General features: G+C 37.0%; 4 protein-coding genes across 10 annotated transcripts; all 4 read left to right on the plus strand.

The window, feature by feature from the left end:
* On the plus strand, positions 311-2,598 carry LOC105172738 (transmembrane protein 45A). Its single transcript, XM_011094299.2, has 3 exons — positions 311-595; positions 972-1,696; positions 1,928-2,598. Exons 2-3 carry the CDS (start codon positions 1,350-1,352, stop codon positions 2,406-2,408), a joined length of 828 nt encoding a protein of 275 aa, XP_011092601.1. The 5' UTR covers positions 311-595; positions 972-1,349; the 3' UTR covers positions 2,409-2,598.
* LOC105172739 (cell division cycle 20.1, cofactor of APC complex-like) lies at positions 3,638-6,386 on the plus strand. The gene is made up of 5 exons (XM_011094300.2): positions 3,638-3,777; positions 4,292-4,561; positions 4,654-4,923; positions 5,225-5,806; positions 5,903-6,386. The coding sequence occupies exons 1-5, from the start codon at positions 3,748-3,750 to the stop codon at positions 6,041-6,043; spliced, it is 1,293 nt and encodes a 430-aa protein (XP_011092602.1). The 5' UTR covers positions 3,638-3,747; the 3' UTR covers positions 6,044-6,386.
* Positions 7,315-11,240, plus strand: LOC105172740 (MOB kinase activator-like 1A). The gene is made up of 7 exons (XM_011094302.2): positions 7,315-7,457; positions 8,427-8,475; positions 8,968-9,076; positions 9,359-9,452; positions 9,802-9,935; positions 10,138-10,301; positions 10,777-11,240. The coding sequence occupies exons 1-7, from the start codon at positions 7,435-7,437 to the stop codon at positions 10,846-10,848; spliced, it is 645 nt and encodes a 214-aa protein (XP_011092604.1). The 5' UTR covers positions 7,315-7,434; the 3' UTR covers positions 10,849-11,240.
* Positions 12,062-18,447, plus strand: LOC105172741 (growth-regulating factor 4-like). 7 transcript variants are annotated; one of them, XM_020697371.1, is made up of 5 exons: positions 12,062-12,230; positions 12,779-13,118; positions 13,647-14,025; positions 17,372-17,881; positions 18,129-18,447. In XM_020697371.1, the coding sequence occupies exons 2-4, from the start codon at positions 12,884-12,886 to the stop codon at positions 17,871-17,873; spliced, it is 1,116 nt and encodes a 371-aa protein (XP_020553030.1). In that variant the 5' UTR covers positions 12,062-12,230; positions 12,779-12,883; the 3' UTR covers positions 17,874-17,881; positions 18,129-18,447. The 7 variants fall into 7 exon arrangements, with proteins under 7 accessions (XP_020553030.1, XP_011092605.1, XP_020553035.1 ...); XM_011094303.2 differs by having other exon boundaries at positions 17,372-17,847; XM_020697376.1 differs by having other exon boundaries at positions 17,411-17,881.

The raw sequence follows: 18,995 nt of genomic DNA on the forward strand, positions 1-18,995 counted from the left end.
AGCTAAATAATGATAAAATGTTGGGAACTTGTCCTTTTGCCTGATTTTGCTACCATAAGATTTTACTATATTTTTTAATACATTCATATTTAAAATTTGGTTGTACGTATGATAATTTTCAAATTGAAGAACATCTTCAAATGAAATAAAGAATTAATATAAACTGGCCAAATTCCTCTTCTTAATTAAAAGGCAATGCCCATTAATTTTTGTTAGAATCGTCATGCCCAAATCGTCTCTGATAGGTCAACTTAACGAGAATTGGAAACCACTCACGCGTTTCATTTCCATGCAGCGAAGAAAGCGGCGACACTGAACCTCTTACGACCACGTGTTTCTGGTGCAGTGCTACTTCACGATGGAACGAGCGATGCAGAAAGAGAGACGAAAAGAAATATGCAGAGCTTTTCTGCATTCGTTCATGTCTTTATAATGCCCGTCCTTTCCAACCCATTCTTCCTTTTCAGGAATTCCAGGTCCCCAACTTAATCCCCTCTTCATCCAACTCTTGAAAAGAATTGTTTCTTTCTTTTGGGAGTTTGTTCCGGAATCATGCTGGAAGAGGCAGAATTGCTTGGTCATTTCTGTGGTGTTGGTATCTTTCTTATTTCAGCTTTTTTTTTTCTCTTTTTGTGAAGATTATGCACACGGTTTTGGTTATTGTGTTTGAAGTTCTTTTGAGATATCTAAGCTGTGAATTGAAGGATGGTGAGTGGGTCTATGATTCTCCGTTGAATTTTGGATGGTTTTCTGGAAAACAATCAAGGAAGTCGTGTTTATGGTTGGTGTGTTCTTGACCTTGTTTGTTCAGTAATGGTGCTTGAGACTTCACAGTCTTTCCATGTTCTTTGTTTGCTTATGTGAACTCTGCTGTGTTAATTGATAAAGAAATGGTTGAAGAAAAGACTAGCAATGTGTGTTTTATAAGAAACTCTCATAGTAATAGAATTTCTTGCAAATTTCTTTGGCAGGTGGAATGAAGTAGGGAAATCATAAAGGTATCTCTTTGTTTCGGTTGTTGTCATTGTTGGATTTTAATGCTTATATTTTGGAAATGCAAGCGAGATTGAGTAGGAAGCTAAGGAAAGGTGTGGTGCTGATGACTTGCCAAGGAAAGAGGAGTTGGTCACGACCAATGCTGTCAAGAATATAGAGAAAAAGTAATCAGAAAGTGTCATTCTTTTATCTTGGTTTTGTAAGATATTAGAAAGGAGTGTTTTCTTGCATTCAGTAGCTCCCGGTTAGGCATATGGAGTTAGAGCATCGATCCGAGAAACGTTATACTTGCTAAAATACCCTGAAGAAATAGCATAATTCAAGCAATCTTCGGTTAGCTATAGTTGGGAAAGATGGGTTCATTTCCAGGACATGTGCTTCCGGGCTCATTGTTTCTTGCTATCGGAGCATGGCATGTATGGTGCTCGATAGTTAGATATGTATCGAATCCTAATTCATTCCGTGTCAGGATTTGGAACCCAGTTCCTGGTTTTGATGGGAGTCTTATGTACCTGGAGCTCTATGTAATTGTTCTTGGAGGCTTTATCGATCTGTGTGTAGAGTTCCTATACGCAACGCATCTCAGGATTTTTGTTAATGGAGTCTTGAACCCTGCCCACATGAACAACTTTGAGCACTCTGGGATGCTACTCATGTTTTTCATCTTTGGAGTCATTACACTGCTCTCTGAGAAGACGAGGTGAGTCTTCCTCTTCAGGGAATCAGCTTTGTCATGGAAAACATCTGCTTGGAAAAGTTTAATGTCCCAGAACTGACTTCATTTCATGCTTTCTGGTGGGCTTACAAACATGTTTTTGCGTTCAACATAACTCTCTTGTGCTGGTTAGCAGCTTCAAACAATGAAACAATTGTTAGTTCGACATCTGATTATCTGAACTCCATATTTCTAATTCATTTGTTCCTTTATCAGCTGTCTCCCGTTGCCTGAAGGAGCATTGTTCTTCATTGCCTCAGCAACATTCACTTCCGAGTACGTTCTATTCCTTTTCCACTCGACTAGCCACATGGGGCTGGAGGGATACTATCACCGTATCCTTGTCCTCCTCGTAGGCCTCTGCATACTGTCAGCTATAGCCGGAGCCCTCGTGCCAACGAGCTTTCCAGTTGATTTATGCATTGGAATTGCTGTAACGCTCCAAGGCCTCTGGTTCTATCAGACAGCATTCACACTCTACGGCCCGATGATGCCAGATGGCTGTACAGTCCAAGACAACGATCAAATTAAATGTAGTTCACCAGAACATGAAGTCCACGGTGAATTGCTGGCCAACTTCCAGCTATTTGCTCTGGTTTTTTCTGTTCTTGCTTCTGTGGCTGCCATATACATCTGTGCAGAGCCCCGATTCAGCCATCCCGGTCTTGTCAACTCGCGGGCCACCGGGAATGCTTGAGCAGACATCAAAGGTTGTTGCACGGATTTCTGTTTCACTGTTTGTGAGGTTTTTTGACACTTCTGAGAGGGATTTAGAGTTTTAAACCTTATGTTACCGAGTACTTGCACGAGTAGTAGTTATGAGGGAGTTTCATTACTTTTGTATACCTTTTTACAATCACCAATCTTGGAGTATAAATGGTAAAACTGTCCCAAAATTCCTTATATCATAGAAATTAGAAAAATTTTAATTCAAACTTGATCCAATTAAATCTAAACTAATCATACGACGACTGGGAAAAATATTATTTTAGTCCGCTAAGTATGCCTAATTTTAATTTTAGTCCGATAACTATGTCTATTTTTGTTTAGATCCAGTAACTTACAAAATTGCTTACTTTTAGTCCTGCGGCAAATTTTCGAACAATTTTACCTCTATGAGTCCGATAACAATTTTCGAACAATTATACGTCTTCTGGATGCGATTTTAATTAATTTTTTAAAATAAAAAATTATTTTATAATATTATATATAATATTTTATAATAATTGTTATTTCTATTATAAAACAATAAACCTCACCCCCACCCCCATGATCCCATCCCTCGCACCATCTTTTCCCCTTTTCCCCTCCCGCTCCTCCTCCTTCAGCCCCTTTCGCCCTTCACTTATGTCAGCTTCCACCCCCCCCATATGCATATCTATATATCTATAATTGTATATATATATAAATATATTAGTTATACTATTAGTTTTAAACTTATACAGTTGATTTAAGTTAAGTAAAATTTAAGTCATTGATCTATTAGTTAAATTTAAATATTAGATTCAAATAATATTTAATATTTATTAAATAAAATTATAAATATTATTTTATAATTAAAAAATTTAAAAATAAAAGAAAAATGCATGAATTACACAGAATCATGTGAATGGATAAATTATTCTATGCTAAATTCACTGAAAAATAATTTAATAATTTTTTCATATAAAGAATAATAAATTGTGTTAAACCCAATCAAAATCATATTCAATTTTCATGGTGCACCCACTAGGAAAGTTGGACGCGCCTCCAGGGTCCAAGAATACAATATCAATTCATGTTATATTATAATATTGAGCATTTATTCAAATTCATTATAAATTATTAAATTATATGTGTTAATTAACATGTAATTCATGTCCCATCAAATATTTATTAAACTGAGTTGCATAAAACCATTCGAATTCCTTTCCCCGCAAGCCGCCTTCATATTTTCCCTCGCTCATTTAAATTTATCCCTCATCGTTCATCATCATACCCGTTTGATTTGAGTTCTGTTTTTCTCTCTCGATCAGTCTATCGATTCGCTTCTCCTAATGCTTCCAAAGTTAAACTCCAGTGAGAACGTGCGTTCTAGTTTCTTTCTTCGTATCTGGACATACATGTGTTCATTGTGATTTCTTTGTGGAATTTTAGTTTCTGGAAGTTATCTTCGTTTTCTTGATTAATGGGTTCTTCAAGATTTGATTTCTTTTGTTGGGAATTTCTCTAGCAGGTTCTACAAAAGGGTTCTTGATTTGTTCTTGTGTACTGCGTGTGTGTGTTGTTCTGAATTTGCTGTTAATTGGATATGTTGGCCCCCGTGTGATCTTGATTGCAGTTTTTTTTTCCTGTTTGATTCTGTTGTAGTATAATACATCTGTTCAAAGTGCTTTAAATTTTGATTTTCATATCTTTTGGCGACTTTGTAGAAACTCTGCAAAAGAATTATCACCTGGATTTCCAATTTATGTAGAATATGATATGTTTGTACCATGTTTTTAGTGCCTATATAATCCATATGATTGCTTCATTTCATAAATTTCATGTTTTGAACAGAGGCTTGAAGTTAATGAGGGTTTTGTTTTTCTGAAACATCAGTTGGACAGATTCATCCCAAATCGATCCGCTATGGATTTCGATTACGCTCATTACATGCTCACTGGTGGCAAGGTCGAAAAAGAAAACACCGGACCGTGTTCTCCATCCAAACAAATTTACAGGAAGCATCTTGCAGAAATCCTGAACATGAACAGAACAAGAATCCTTGCTTTCAAGAACAAGGCGCCGTCCTCAGCAAAGAATATTCAAGAGTCTTTCTCACCTCCCCAGTGGACAAAGTCCGTTAAGCGGAGAAGGGATATTTCTCAGGTGAGTTTTAAGTTTCATATTTGTGTTTCAATGATCTGTTACTGCTGATTCTTGCTAAAATTCTACTATGTTATCTTGTTGTTGATTGACAGTCTCCAGAAAGGGTGATGGATGCTCCTGAGATCATAGATGATTTCTACCTGAATTTGTTGGATTGGGGTAGTAGTAATGTTATTGCTATTGCCTTAGCCAATACTGTATACCTGTGGGATTCCTCTGATGGTTCTATCTCTGAACTACTCTCGACGGATGATGACATTGGACCGGTGACTAGTGTCAAATGGGCACCCGATGGAAGGCACCTTGCTGTTGGCTTTAATAATTCCCATGTCCAGCTATGGGACTGCTCAGCTACTCGGTTGGTATGTTCTTGGCTTTCAAGTTCGTTCTTTGTGCATAATCATTTATTTTCATTCAATTTCAATAATTTCCCTTTCAATGTCTACAAATTATCATGACTAAGTAAGGTAAAAAATTGAACAGCTGCAACAGTGAGTTTCTCATACATCAGGCACTAGTTATATATATAGTTTGCCTTGGCTTTTCTCATAGTTCGCTTCAAAATGGATGATTGAACGTTCCATTGTACCGCTGTCTTGCTCAACATTTACCTAATCTTGTGTTGAAATTCCCAATAAATTGGTATTATGTTTTACTTTACAGTTAAGGACTCTTCGAGGAGGACATAGTTTAAGGGTCAGTTCACTTGATTGGAATGATCACATCTTGACCACTGGAGGACTGGACTGTATGATTATTAACAATGATGTGAGAATACGGTCCCACAACATTAGCACATATGGAGGACACAGTGAGGAGGTTTGTGGCTTGAAATGGTGTTCCTCAGGCCGGCAATTAGCAAGTGGTGGGAACGACAATGTACTATACATATGGTGCAGTTCCATGGCCTCCTCAAACTCATCTAATCAATGGCTTCATTGTTTGACGGACCATTCTGCTGCCGTTAAAGCACTTTCTTGGTGTCCTTTCCAGAGCAACCTTCTTGCCTCTGGTGGGGGCATAGGAGATCAGTGCATAAAGTTTTGGAACACCAATACTGGGGCATGCTTGGACTCAGTTAATACCGGTTCACAGGTCTGTGCGTTACTCTGGAGCACACACGAACGAGAACTTTTGAGCGCTCATGGATTTAACGACCATCAGCTCACCCTCTGGAAGTACCCGTCAATGGTTAAGATTGCTGAGCTTTATGGTCACACTTCAAGAGTGCTAAGCATGGCTAAGGTATCAATGAACTGATCATTTAACGTTTTTGTGAATTCATTTGATTGTTTGATAACAGATTATCGTATTTTCCCTTCCTGTCTGTATTGCTTGCAGAGCCCTGATGGCTATACGGTTGCATCTGCAGCTGGTGACGAGACGCTAAGACTGTGGAACGTTTTTGGGACTCCGACAATGGGAAAGCTTGTTGCTGATAGAAAACAAGAACCTTTTTCTAACGTACCCCGTATTCGATGAACAAGGTGTTGATGAGCTTGTGCGGAACTGGACTTTCTTGATATGGACATTAGAGTGCTGATGTGCTACAACAACTGTAAATGGCATTGAGAAGATAAATTTTATTCAAAGAGTGTTAAAGATGTTGTGAAGAACAGTTTAGTGTTTTGGGTAAACGGTAATGTATCAAGTGAAGAGGGAAAAATATTACATTCATATGAAAGAGAATGTTTGAAATATAGACAGCAACTTATATTGCAGGTCCAGCCCAAATGCATTGGATCATTTTCCAGTTTGAGCCCATCAACTTTGCAAGTTCCCATCAGAGTTTGAGCAAACTCGTTTGCGCACGGAGTTATTTCGACTGTATGATCAAAAGGGCTAAATTACAGTCTACCTATTCTTGTTATAGAAAATAGACAAATAATTTTTATATAAAAAATAAAGTAGTAATTTATTCCTCTATATTTTAAAAAATGTTGCAATTTTTACCTTCTTATGATTTTTAAATTAAAGCAAGTTACCTCTTTAGCCAGGTAGGCAAATTGCTTCATATTTTAAAATACAGATGGATAAATTATTTTTATTTTTTATAAAGGGATAATTTGCTCATTTTCAATATCATAAGAGTGTAAATTGCATTAAACCTATGATCAAAATTGCACCTTTAGTCAATATATATAAACTCACATATCTTAGATACATTTTTCTTTTTAATTCTAAATTTCCTTACCAGTTTAATTCCTAAGCAACTTTATTGGCATAAGCATCCCAGAGTTATAAACCAGAACCTTTTCCCGTGTTGTTCTCATAGAATTATTTAGAGAGTTTATATAAATCTAATTGAGAATGATTTAAACCAAAATAACTTGATCAAATCAATATCGATGGTGCAACAAAAAAACAAAGATGTGAAAATAATTCGAAATGGTTTTATAATTAGATGAATTAAGAATATAAAAATAATTGGTGATTGGTTGATGAAGGATTTGGATTGCGCTGTATTGTCTCAACGATACTGATTATTATTAGGCAGGCTCTATTAAATTATAATAAATAAAATATATTTTCTTGAAATTAAAATAATATTTTTGTGCTTTAAAGCTTGTTGGAATGAATGAGTGAGAGAAAATAGTATGGAGGAGGGCACATGTGATGATTCATGAAACCGCGTCAACTTCGTATGAGAATAGAATTGACCCCATTCCCGGGCCCGGGTACCCCAACCTGGCGATGTTCTGTTTATCATTGGACGCCAAGTCAGTGCTCGACAGCTTTTTTCGACACTTCCACTAATATTTATGCCAACTCCCCATAAATATATTCCTTTCTGTAAATAATCACCGCTTTTTCATTATTTCTCTCCCTCTCTCTCTCTCTCTCTCTCTCTCTCTCTCTCTCTGTAATCAGCCATGAGTCTCTTCGGCCTTGGCAGGTGATTTCCTGAAAATGACTTTTCTGTGTGATTGTTATCTATTGTTGTATGATTGCTTTACGTCAGATCTGTCTTTTCTTGTATTTGGTTTTTTATTTATTGTGTTGATTTGATGTATGTTGCTTTTTTCTGGATTGTTGTCGTATGGGTTTGTGTTTATTTATGGAGAACGTGGTGCTTGATGAAGAGAATCTAATGAAGGGTGAAAAGGCTTCGCTATTTGTTGTTTGGTTGAGGCTAGATTGATTTATGTTCCCGCTGTATGGAATTGATACCCTGACTTTTGATGGAATGAATTGCTTCAACTGATGGTTGATTGCGAAGAAATGGATTGAAGCACGATTCAATCATCTATTGTATGAGTCTGAGTGTTTGTGTTCTATAAGATGCAATTGTCAATCCGGTCTGCGGAATGTGATCGTTATGTGCAGTCAATTATGCTGTAGCTTTGTTGGCATCCTTTTAATTGTCAATCTCATCTATATCTTTTTTCTTTGCTAGTGCATAGCTTTGCATGATTCACTCTAAGAGAGAGATCTAGAATGACAAGGATCATGCTAATATGATATGCTTGCGGTAGCCTGAGCCTGAGCTTGAGCCTCATCAATAATGTAGATCAAGTACAAATGGAGTTAGTTGAAATTGTGGATCCATTGATATGACTTGAGCATCTTATGTGTTTTAAATGTGGAAGGTTTATATCTTTAACAATCGAGTTAACTTTTCTAGTTGAATACCCCAATTCATTAACCCCTAAATGTTCCAGAGAGCAAAATGACATACATGACTTGATTTTATCATTTTCGAATTTGAGCTCTACATCTGTGTCCTCAGCTATAGGTTCATTCTTTGATGTGTATTTCAAATACTATTGTTGAGTTCATCCAATTATGCACTTCTAAAGTAAATTAGTGTTCTCGGAAATTTTTATCGAGTTCATCTAATTTTTTATTCTTTATTTTTAAATAGGAATCAAAGAACATTCCGCCCCAAGAAAAGTGCTCCATCGGGTAGTAAGGTGAATCAATCTCTTTGCTAAGAACATATGTGGCTCTTTGTCTAAGTTGTTCTGATCAAGTTTTACAATAGCTATTTTGTAGCGAACTTGAGCTTGATGAATGAAAATGGCTCATTTACTTTCTAAAGAATACTATACAGCATGTGCTTTCTCAGACACTCGTAAAACAATCTATGGAACTCTGAGCTTGATATCAAAGAAATCCTTTTTTTATATTCCCTGTTATTATTTTATTATTCAGATTCCATCTCTCTTACCTTTTAAGCTTATCTTTATTTCGATCTACTGATGAATTACACAAAAGTTTGGTTGAATAGTTCAACTGCCTTGGTTCGTTTCTATTAAGATATGAATGGGGGATAGGAATTCATCTTTTTTCCTGTTATATTAGCTATCTGATTGCTTTTTGCCAAATTCTCCATGCAGTATACATTTACTTGGTTTTAGCAGCCACCTTATGCATGATTAAATTATTATGATCATATGCTGCAGGGGGCACAACTGAGAAAACATATCGATGCTACTTTAGGTAGTGGGAACTTGAGAGAAGCCGTAAGGCTACCTCCTGGGGAGGATATCAATGAATGGCTTGCCGTCAACAGTACTTTCCTCTCTCTCTCTCTCTCTCTCTCTCTATATATATATATATATATATAACCATTATGGGTTATATACAATATGATGTTATGAGTCGGTTTTTAACCATCGTTTCATATAGTCCTCAGTGACATCTAGGAATGCATCATAATTGTTTGATGTCAACATTACTGATGCATACATGTATTAGTTCTGTTCCCTTTCTTTGCTCATCTGCTACTCTTGGCTTCTCTCTGAGGATCAAAATTTAAACAAGCTGCCTTTTTTTTTTTTTTTAAATTTTCAGCTGTAGATTTCTTCAACCAGGTGAATCTTCTCTATGGCACCCTCACAGAGTTCTGTACGCCAGAGAACTGCCCTACAATGTCTGCCGGCCCTAAGTATGTCAGTCTGATATATTTGTCTGTGGTTTATGGTTTGGAGATAACCAGAGCATGGGTTCAAGTTAGAAGCTAGAAAGGAGAAAGTATTGATAACTTAAACTGAATGCCAGTGAAATATAGTGGATAAATCTATAAGTAGTTCCCAATTCCTTTTCTTCATAACTGTGACTTCTCCCGTACCTCAGTCTGTGGCAACTTTCACCACTTCTAGCTAACTCATATAGTATTGCTGCGCCAAATACTATTTCTATTCACTTTGTGCACGCCACAGAAATCAATTATTTAGCCAAGAAATGAACAACTTGAACACAGAAATGTTCCTCACCTGCTGATAAATGTTTTGCAGGTATGAGTACAGATGGGCAGATGGCGTACAAATTAAGAAACCTATTGAAGTTTCAGCCCCTAAATATGTTGAATATTTGATGGACTGGATTGAGACCCAGTTGGATGATGAGTCCATATTTCCCCAAAGGCTTGGTAATAATGATGCCTGATTAAGTTTAAACATGTTGCTTAGTTGGATCTACTTTAAACCTACAATTTTCCAAAGGGAAAGTCTTTCTATAGTAGCTTCCTGTGTTTGTAATGCATTACCAGCATCCAGTTTGGTGATATTTGTCTTTACTCATTGATGATTTTTCTTGTTCTATTTTTAATACTGACAAAAGACTATTTGTAGGCGCACCATTTCCTTCTAATTTCAGGGAAGTTGTGAAGACTATATTCAAACGTCTATTCCGTGTATATGCACATATATACCATTCTCATTTTCAGAAGATCGTGAGTCTTAAGGAGGAGGCCCACCTAAACACCTGCTTCAAGCATTTTATACTGTTTACATGTGTAAGTTTTCTGATCTTTGGGGTTTACTAGTCATAATCTGTTCATAATTCTGTCGTATGACTTGATCTCAAGCTGTGTTATTCACTTTTGTTTTTGGAGTCGGACCACAACGCTGTAAATTTCATGTTCCATATGGCACCTTACAGATGCGTTTCAAATGTTAACTTCCGCTTTTTATCACTTTAACAGTAATGAACAGCTAAAATTGCAATCACTGCCTTTCACTATAAAAGCCTCAACTGAAGTTGCTTCTTATGGACGTTTCAAAGAATTTGTCATTGACTAAATTTTAAATGCATTTCACATTGAAATTTATGCAACCAATTATCCAGAAAGGCCAGATGAACAAAAACACACAAGGAAGATGGTTTTAAATTTTATATATCAGCGCTTAATTGGTGGTTCAATTATTGAATCATGAAAACAGATCTCAATGCTGTTAAGTAACTGAAAAGGCTTATATTTTATTGTGCAGGAATTTTCGTTGATTGACAAGAAGGAGCTCGCTCCACTTCAAGAGCTCATAGAATCCATCGTCCCTTACTAAACTTGCTTCCAACACTCGCCTATTGAACTCATCTTATGTAGAGATAAAAATAAGTGTTTGCTTGAAATTCCCAGTAACAATTAGTATCAGTGTGATCTGCAGTTACTGTACCATCTTGTTGTGACAAAAGCTCAGCTGCTGGTGTTCTTGATACGATGAAAACGAACCTGTTCAGATTATATCAGTGCCAAGAAAAGTTTGTATGTATTTATGTCTTCATGTCTTCGACGATGAGAGGGAGAATTAGATTCACTAATTCGTGGATATGTACATGCAATTTCACATGAATCAGTTCTTTGCATGTATTATTCTCTTAAGAGGAGAAAACTTTGTATGGTTTTCCTTTCCAGAATTGTAGTCATCTCCAGGAAACGGCCAAATATGTATTTAATTTTTTCTATTAAATAATATTAGAAAATTCATTTTATGCATATATCCATATTTTTTTTAATAGATTCTCAAGATATACTTTACAAATTTTAGTTATTACATCAATAACAGTTAAATATTAACATCTTTAAATCACATAAAATAAGAGCATATAATAATATAAAAGTATGTTGTCTGATATGATAATAATTCAAATTTTACATCAGAAGATAATTACTATAGAAATATCTTCCCAAAAATACTCAAAACATGTATTTTCTTTTTCACAATTCGATACTCCAAAATATTCAAAAAATCTCTCTAACAATTTAAATTAAGTTCACTTAAACAAAAAATCATAAAATAATTTTCTACCAACTTCTATAATTTATTTACAAACTTATAAGCATTGAGTTGTTTGTCCTAACACTTCAATTTTAATTTTTTTTCACTTTTATTTTTCAAAAATACTCTTTAACTTTTACTTTTATTATACAATTTGTGTTATAAAATATTCTTACCATAAATGCAAAAACTATTGGAAACATTCCTTAGAGATATCATCATATGTAGAAGAAGACATAAGTTGATGAAACGCTTTTCTCCTCTAACTCAAAGCCAAAATTTGATGTTTTTGTTTGTTGATGATGATAGAAAGCAAGTATTTGTTGGATTTTTGCTTCCCACATTGGAATCTCAAAAACTTAAGGACAAAGCTTGCATACTGTGGTCATCATACTATCACATGAGGTGTAACATCATTGGACCACCACCACAACACACACACACACACCCACAATCCCATAATTTCTTCACCCCCTCCAAACAGCCCCCCAACCCCAGCCCCAGCCCCACCCAATCCTATGTTGCCCCCCCACCGCCCCTTCCTTTGCTCCCTCTAATCTCAGCACACCAAAAAACCACTATAATCTCCTCATTAGATATCTTCTAAAATCAAAAGACCCCTCAAGAAATTTTCCCTTGTCCAAGAAAATGCCACCATAATTGTACTTGTAAGTCACCAGCTCTCACTTGTGTTAGTTTCAGATTGTCACAGTGTTCCAGTGTACTTATTAAAATTCCAAACTTTTTCATTTTTCCTTCACCAGCATTTAACCCCTCTTCTCTCTTCTCTCTGAGCTGAGGTCTACCTTCCATGTTTGGCCAAACCCTAGATCTGTCCCCCCTGTAGGTGAATAGCACTCTGTCCTTCTCTTGCATACACACTGCAAGTGTGTCTCCGTGTTTGGTGTGTTTTTGTGACTTTTTTTTTTTCTCTGTTCTTGAAGTTTTCTGGCTGCAGCTTTTTCTTCAACAAGCACTTAGTGTACATGTGTTAACTGAGCTGTTTGTCTTTGTTTTTTCTTTTTCTATTTTCCCTTGTGTGGGAGCTGCTTTTCTGGGAAGTGAGGAAAGTTGCATCTTGAGCGCCCTTTCCCCATCGCAGAAAAAAGAAAGAAACAAACAACCTGGGTTCTAAGAAAGTAGTTTTTTTTTGCATGTGTATATGTGTTTCTTGTAGTATATATGCTGACTGAAGTTATGCTGTTTGTGGATGCAGATTCTCTGGGAAGTGGAAGGAGGACTAGATAATACTGAATTGATTTGGGTCTGGATTTAGAGAGGGAAGAGAGAAGGAAAAAAGAGTAGAATTAAGAGAGGAAAGATGAGTGGAACAGCTTCGACATCGGTGGCAGTAGGGCTGGGGATAGGGGGAGGAGGGGAGATGGGGTATGGGGGGTATAGGGCACCATTCACAGCAGTGCAATGGCAGGAGCTGGAGCACCAAGCGATGATATACAAATACCTGGTGGCTGGCTTGCCAGTGCCACCAGACCTGGTTATGCCAATTCGTCGCAGCTTTGAGGCTCTTTCTGCCCGTTTCTTCCACCATCCTTCTTGTAAAATAATCTCATTCTTTTACTGTCTATAAGTGTATGCGCAAACTCATGCAAGGAGCACTCACATGAATCTATGTATATGCTATGAGATGCTAAGTTGCTACTAATTGATGTATGAAGGTTAGGAGAGAATCTTTATTGGAACTGTGGCTACAAGCCAATTGGTGAATGATAATTTCTTTTGAGAACTTGGAGCCCTGCCTATGATTATGGTCATTGGTGATGCCACGGGTCATCTTAAGAGAGCTTTTGTAAACTTCTTGCTAGAAAGTGCTGATATATAATCTATGTTCATATACTTGTTGACTGCTAGTTGTAATTTGTAAATGATGCCATCAATGACTTTCTGTTTCTATGTTGGGGACCTGAGCTCCATTCTTGAAGACAATATTTAGATTGTAAAACCTTTTTCTTTTATGACTTAGCTAATGAGAAAATTGAAAATCAATGAGACTAATTATAAGGATCTACTGGTTTCTGGGAATCGACTGTTGTGACTTTTTTCTTTTCTGGCTATTCATCACGCAGTGGGCTATTGTTCCTATTATGGGAAGAAATTTGATCCTGAGCCTGGGAGATGCCGGAGGACAGATGGAAAGAAGTGGAGGTGCTCTAAAGACGCACATCCAGACTCCAAATATTGCGAGCGGCACATGCACCGTGGTCGCAACCGTTCAAGAAAGCCTGTGGAATCCCAATCTAATTCGCAGCCCATGTCAACTGCGATGTCCCACATATCTAGTGGGTGCGGTAGTAACAGTGGAAGCTTCCAAGTCAGTGGCAGTGGAAGCTTTCAGAACATGCCGTTGTATTCTGTTGTTAATTCAGAAGGATCATCTTTTGGAAGCAATGTGACAAAGCTGCAGATGGAACCTATTTCCTATGGAATTGATAACAAGGAATTCAGGTACATTTGTTGAAAGTTAGTCGATTATCGTACTATCCGCAGAACATGCTCCTAGTGGCAAGCTAACTAATAAAATGGAAAAATCGTAGTATTTTGGAAAATGTAAGAAAAATTTCCCAGATTCCTTTTGATCTCCCTCGACAAGCCAATGTGGGGAAAGAAAAGATCTCCTTTCACTTGATTCAGAGCATCTAGAGAAGTGGCCCCAGGAGCATGTGAATGTGTTTGTTGGTTTCAAGTAAATACAGAAGATGATAGGATTAAAAAGTTTTCATTGCTGTAGACATTTAAGAAACTAAGTATACTACTTACAAAGTAAGCCAATTTCTACAGAAGGATGTGATGTGCTATTGAACCTTGTGATTCACATAACGAATCCCATTATTCAAGTTTCTTCCCCCATCTTGCAAATAAAGATGAATCAGAATTTTGTTTGAACCTTTTTCTCTGATAAAATGCAAGGTTTGGAGAAAGCCCCTCTATTTCCTTATGTTTCTGTAACTGGCTGACTTCTTTTTTTCTTTATAAGAGAAAAATCAAGACTTATGTCTCACATTCATGGGAATAAAGTGAGTTATAATATATCATCCATTTGTCTTTACAAATTCATTCTGACTATTAGAAATAACTGTAGTAGGTTAGCCTTAACCACCCAAATTTATCACGTTTAAAGTACTACTGCTATTCCCAGAAACTACTTTCCCTGATATTGTACTCTTTTCATCATCTTGACATCAATTGCTAACATCCCCCTAGGAAACTATGCTTGTTGCAATAAGTGACCTGCTGGTGCTTTAAGTCATTTTGAATTTTGTCTTTCTGTTTGACCTCATAAGCTTATAACATCCATGCTCTGGATGGAAACAAGAAGGGCCTCTGCAGCAGCTTCCATTAGTATGCTGTGTAAATGTGAAGTCCTAAGAGTTCAAGGGTATTATTTACGACTTATGACTACCTTACCTTAGCTCTTCTAGTCCCAAGTAACAAATCTTGTCCAACTCCTTTTTTCCCGTCCTTTTCTAGCACGTGTCTGAACTCCTATATGTTAAATTTGGATGAATTTACTTTATATTCTAACTGATCTATTTATTACTTCATCCAACTTTTTTCACTATGAAAGAACGAATATTCTGTGTTCCCACCTCATTCCAAGCAAGAGAAGAAATACAAAGCAATTATAAATATTTCTTTATATATTCAGATATGTTTCTTATGCTGACTAAGTGTTTGATTTCTGCCTAACAAGCAACATGAGCAGCCAGGTAAGCATCAAAGCTTCACATGTTACATCAGTGGCTAGTTTTTTCCATGACTCTCCGCTTAAAATAGCACCACTTGTTATTTTTCTCTAAATTTTGACTTGGTTATATGGTCTGGAATGATTGTATCAAATTCATTGTTAGAAAGCTCTGATTTGACCTTGCAAAATATTCTTCATTAAGCTATTAGTTTCCCCGACATTGTTAGCTTTACTTAAGTTGGATTGTCTTGGATAGTGGATTTGAAACTTTGTCTAGGTGGTGGGTTCTTAGTATTATCTGCTGTACATTTATACTTAAGGTTCAACTATTCACTGACGTGAAGCATGATCCTCTCTCTGGTGATGTTTTACCATAATTATAAAATTCTAGATGTTTTTCTGGCTTGTATGATATGAAAAGCAACATCGAATGCTATTAGTGTTAGAGTTACTTACGGAAGTGTTACACTTGCAATGCAAGTATATTAGTAAGAGAAGTTGGATTTGGAAGCTTTCAGTATAGATCTGAAAGCTAACTCTTGAGCCCTTGAAAGGTTCTTCTATAGGCCATATGAATTCCATTATCTATCTGCTGTTTGGTGGCTGGCAAAGCATTCTCTGTCACATTCTTGGCAACAATCATTTATTTGTCAAGGTTTTAAAAGAATGTCAAGTTGCAGGATGTTGAAGGCTTCTTCAGATATATCATCTACTGGAGTATGGTTTAATTCACACGTTTCAGACACCTATCTAATTTATTGATACATTGATGGCGACCAAGTTTGATTGTCGTTCACACTACTACACTATACCTAGTGTCATGATTATACACCAGATAAATATAAAGTCTTCTGTAGCTAAGTCATTTTACCTGGAGAAGCTCCTTTTTGTTTTTGCCTTCTGTTGAGGCTCACTATTTTATGTAGCCAGTCATTTGTCTGCTTTATGTCATTTTTTCCTTAGTTTGTGTCTAATGTCAAGTCTCATTGGTTGGTTCTTGAGTTATGCTTGAGTTATAGTTCTATGTGTTACACTTTCAACTTTGACTGTCAACTTGTTTGGTGTGGGAGTTGATGTTGGGGCAGACTGGTGATGGCTCTTTTATCGCTTGCATAATATGGTTCTTCCTTCCAATGTCTTGCACTTCCTTCATTTAGACAAAAGTAAGTTTAGTGCATGTCAGTGCAGGGAGAATGCGAAAAGTTGTTTTAGTTAAATGGTATAGAATGAATAATATAGAACAAAGCAAGAAGATGCATCAAAAAGTAAAATTTCCTCGAAGAACAAAGAGATGCTGCTTACTAAACGAACTTTACATATGGAACAGTGAAGAATAAAAGTAAAATGCTAAGTTGAACTGTGAAATTGATTTTTGTCATCATCTGGTCCGCTGCAAGTGACAATTACTGGGGTATTTATTGTCTATATTCCTTGCAGCTGGTTCCTGCCAGATATCACTTGCCTTGCGAAGTTAATAGATCCCTGGTTGGGTGGGAGTTGAGCACATACTTGGAGAACTGAAAGTACCATTCTATCAGATTTATCCATATCTATCATAGGATAATAGAGTTCTCTTCCCCCCTTAAAAGAATGTGGAGTTATCAACAGATTTCAGGGTCCCCATTTCTTTGTTGCACAAGTCATGCTCTAAAGATTTTGTTCCCAATCGGTCAATTTCACCCCTGATTTCGATGTCTAGTGCCATGCAGAGACATTTGGTGGATTATTGATGTATATTGAGGTAGGTTCCTCAAGTCGAGAACAAGTTGGGAGATGAATAGAACTGAACCTGATAATATTTGATGATTATGAATGCAAGACAAATTTATGATAGTCGCATCTTAGAAACGTAGGTTCGATGCTACTGTTCATTCCCTTTGTTATAGCCTGTTTCTGCTTTCCAACTAGGAAATCAGTCACTGCGGTAGCTCCACTGATTTTGAATACTGATTGAAAACTTGTCTCTTTTCTTTTGTGGGCAGTTTCTTGAGATGCAGATAAGGTTTTTGGCTTCTTAATTCAGAAAATTAAGAATTTGATCTTTGCTTCAGTGAATGAGAATGTGGTCTTTGTTGATATCCAACTGAAAGTCATTTTAATATACAGGTATGTTCATGGACTAACTCCTGATGCTGATGACCACAGTTTCTCTCCGGAGGTTTCTGGAAGTGTGGGAAGTCTGGGTCTAGGCTCTTGTGCAGGAACCGGCTCATGGCGACTCATGCCGTCTCAAGTCCCATCAAGTTCCCTGTTAAAGCAGAAATCTGATTCCCTTTTGCTGGGCCCTTCTTCTACTCAACAAAATATGCCTCATGCTTTTGAGCCAATCACTACTACTGCCTCGAAACAGCGGCAGCAGCACTGCTTTTTGGGGAATGAGATTGGTTCGCCGGGTGCCGTAAAGCAGGAGCAACATCCGGTGCATCCATTCTTTAGCGAGTGGCCCACAACTAAAGAATCATGGTCCACCCTGGATGACGATGATGGGTCCAACAAAAATGTTTTCTCCTCGACCCAGCTCTCCATTTCAATTCCGAGGGCATCGTCTGACTTTTCTTCAAGAGCTGCTTACTCCCAAAACGGTGAGTTGAAGGGGCTACAACTGTAGCAACCAAGGTAGAAAATTCTTGTCTGACCAAGCTTGGCCAGATCCAACCAATTTTATTACAATGTTCATGTAATCGGTCACTCCCATTGTATGCCACGCCCATGATGTAGCAAGTGTAATTCACATGCCGGACATTTGGGTTTTGCCATACCAAGTTCGGGTTAAAACCTCTGCGAGCCCCACGATAGCCATCATAGCTTGAAATTACTAAAATTCAGAGTACTAACTGAAATTTTTTTATTTATTGACGCACAGATGCTTGAGGGAAGATGCTTAGAACAATAAAACCAATCAGGTGGCTGCTGCTTTGCTGATTGACGGCGTAGTTCGTGGACGTATGTGCTTGTTATGAAGTTCAATGTAACCGTATCAGTTGTCGACTTTTTTAATGTTTTTTAACTGTCATTGGTGTTCAGCATACTCTTTAAGTGAACTCTATATGTTGTAAAGTCAGATTCTTCCTCAACTTCAGCACCTTTGAATAAGCGTATTGTATTAGTCTTTGCCCCTAGTGCTGACGCCTTCGGTTTTGCTTATAACTATTGGCCGTAATAAAGCAAAGAATTTGTGAATATATCTTCGAATACTAACATTTGATGATATTAACCTCAATAGCTTGTCTTGTCACTTCTGTACTAATTTCTTGGTGATCATCGGTTTTCGTGGTGTTGAGGTCTGATTCTTCTTCAACTTCCACCGCATTCTAAAAGCCGCTGTGTTTTTTACCGGAGTCATCGCTACGTACTTAAGAGATAGCTTAAATAAAGTTCTCCGAAACAGTGGAAGTGTTTTTATGTCCGAAGATTATGGCTATGGATGAAGAGATCTCGAGATTCCCATGTTACTAGAAATCTTTACTGCAGGTCGATTGTGATGTACTGAAGAATCCTATGAACTTCATTGTAAACTAATATCAAAGCAGCAAAATCAAGTTGACCGAAAGTAGTTCATTTCCATTAAACTAAATGCAGACTCAGGAAAACCGTAAAACAGAATGGAAAGCGAAAGAAAAAGAAAAAAAGATAATGCAATTTATCTTTTTCGTTTTTTCTTCATGTGTTCATAAAAAAGTACGAAAAAGTCCTTATAAAAAATAAAGAGTAATTTATCCATGTGACACGA

This window comes from Sesamum indicum, linkage group LG10 (genome assembly GCF_000512975.1).
Source record: "Sesamum indicum cultivar Zhongzhi No. 13 linkage group LG10, S_indicum_v1.0, whole genome shotgun sequence".
NCBI lineage: Eukaryota > Viridiplantae > Streptophyta > Magnoliopsida > Lamiales > Pedaliaceae > Sesamum > Sesamum indicum.

Coding starts and splice junctions, on each gene's coding strand:
- LOC105172740 (XM_011094302.2), top strand. CDS start 7,435: ATGAGTCTCTTCGGCCTTGGCAG. Junction 7,458..8,426: donor AGTCTCTTCGGCCTTGGCAG/GTGATTTCCTGA, acceptor ATTTTTAAATAG/GAATCAAAGAACATTCCGCC. Junction 9,453..9,801: donor ACAATGTCTGCCGGCCCTAA/GTATGTCAGTCT, acceptor AATGTTTTGCAG/GTATGAGTACAGATGGGCAG.
- LOC105172738 (XM_011094299.2), top strand. CDS start 1,350: ATGGGTTCATTTCCAGGACATGTGCTTCCGGGCTCATTGTTTCTTGCT. Junction 1,697..1,927: donor CTGCTCTCTGAGAAGACGAG/GTGAGTCTTCCT, acceptor TTCCTTTATCAG/CTGTCTCCCGTTGCCTGAAG.
- LOC105172739 (XM_011094300.2), top strand. CDS start 3,748: ATGCTTCCAAAGTTAAACTCCAGTGAGAAC. Junction 4,562..4,653: donor GGAGAAGGGATATTTCTCAG/GTGAGTTTTAAG, acceptor GTTGATTGACAG/TCTCCAGAAAGGGTGATGGA. Junction 4,924..5,224: donor ACTGCTCAGCTACTCGGTTG/GTATGTTCTTGG, acceptor TTTACTTTACAG/TTAAGGACTCTTCGAGGAGG.
- LOC105172741 (XM_020697371.1), top strand. CDS start 12,884: ATGAGTGGAACAGCTTCGACATCGGTGGCAGTAGGGCTGGGGATAGGG. Junction 13,119..13,646: donor TTTCTTCCACCATCCTTCTT/GTAAAATAATCT, acceptor TTCATCACGCAG/TGGGCTATTGTTCCTATTAT. Junction 14,026..17,371: donor ATTGATAACAAGGAATTCAG/GTACATTTGTTG, acceptor TTTAATATACAG/GTATGTTCATGGACTAACTC.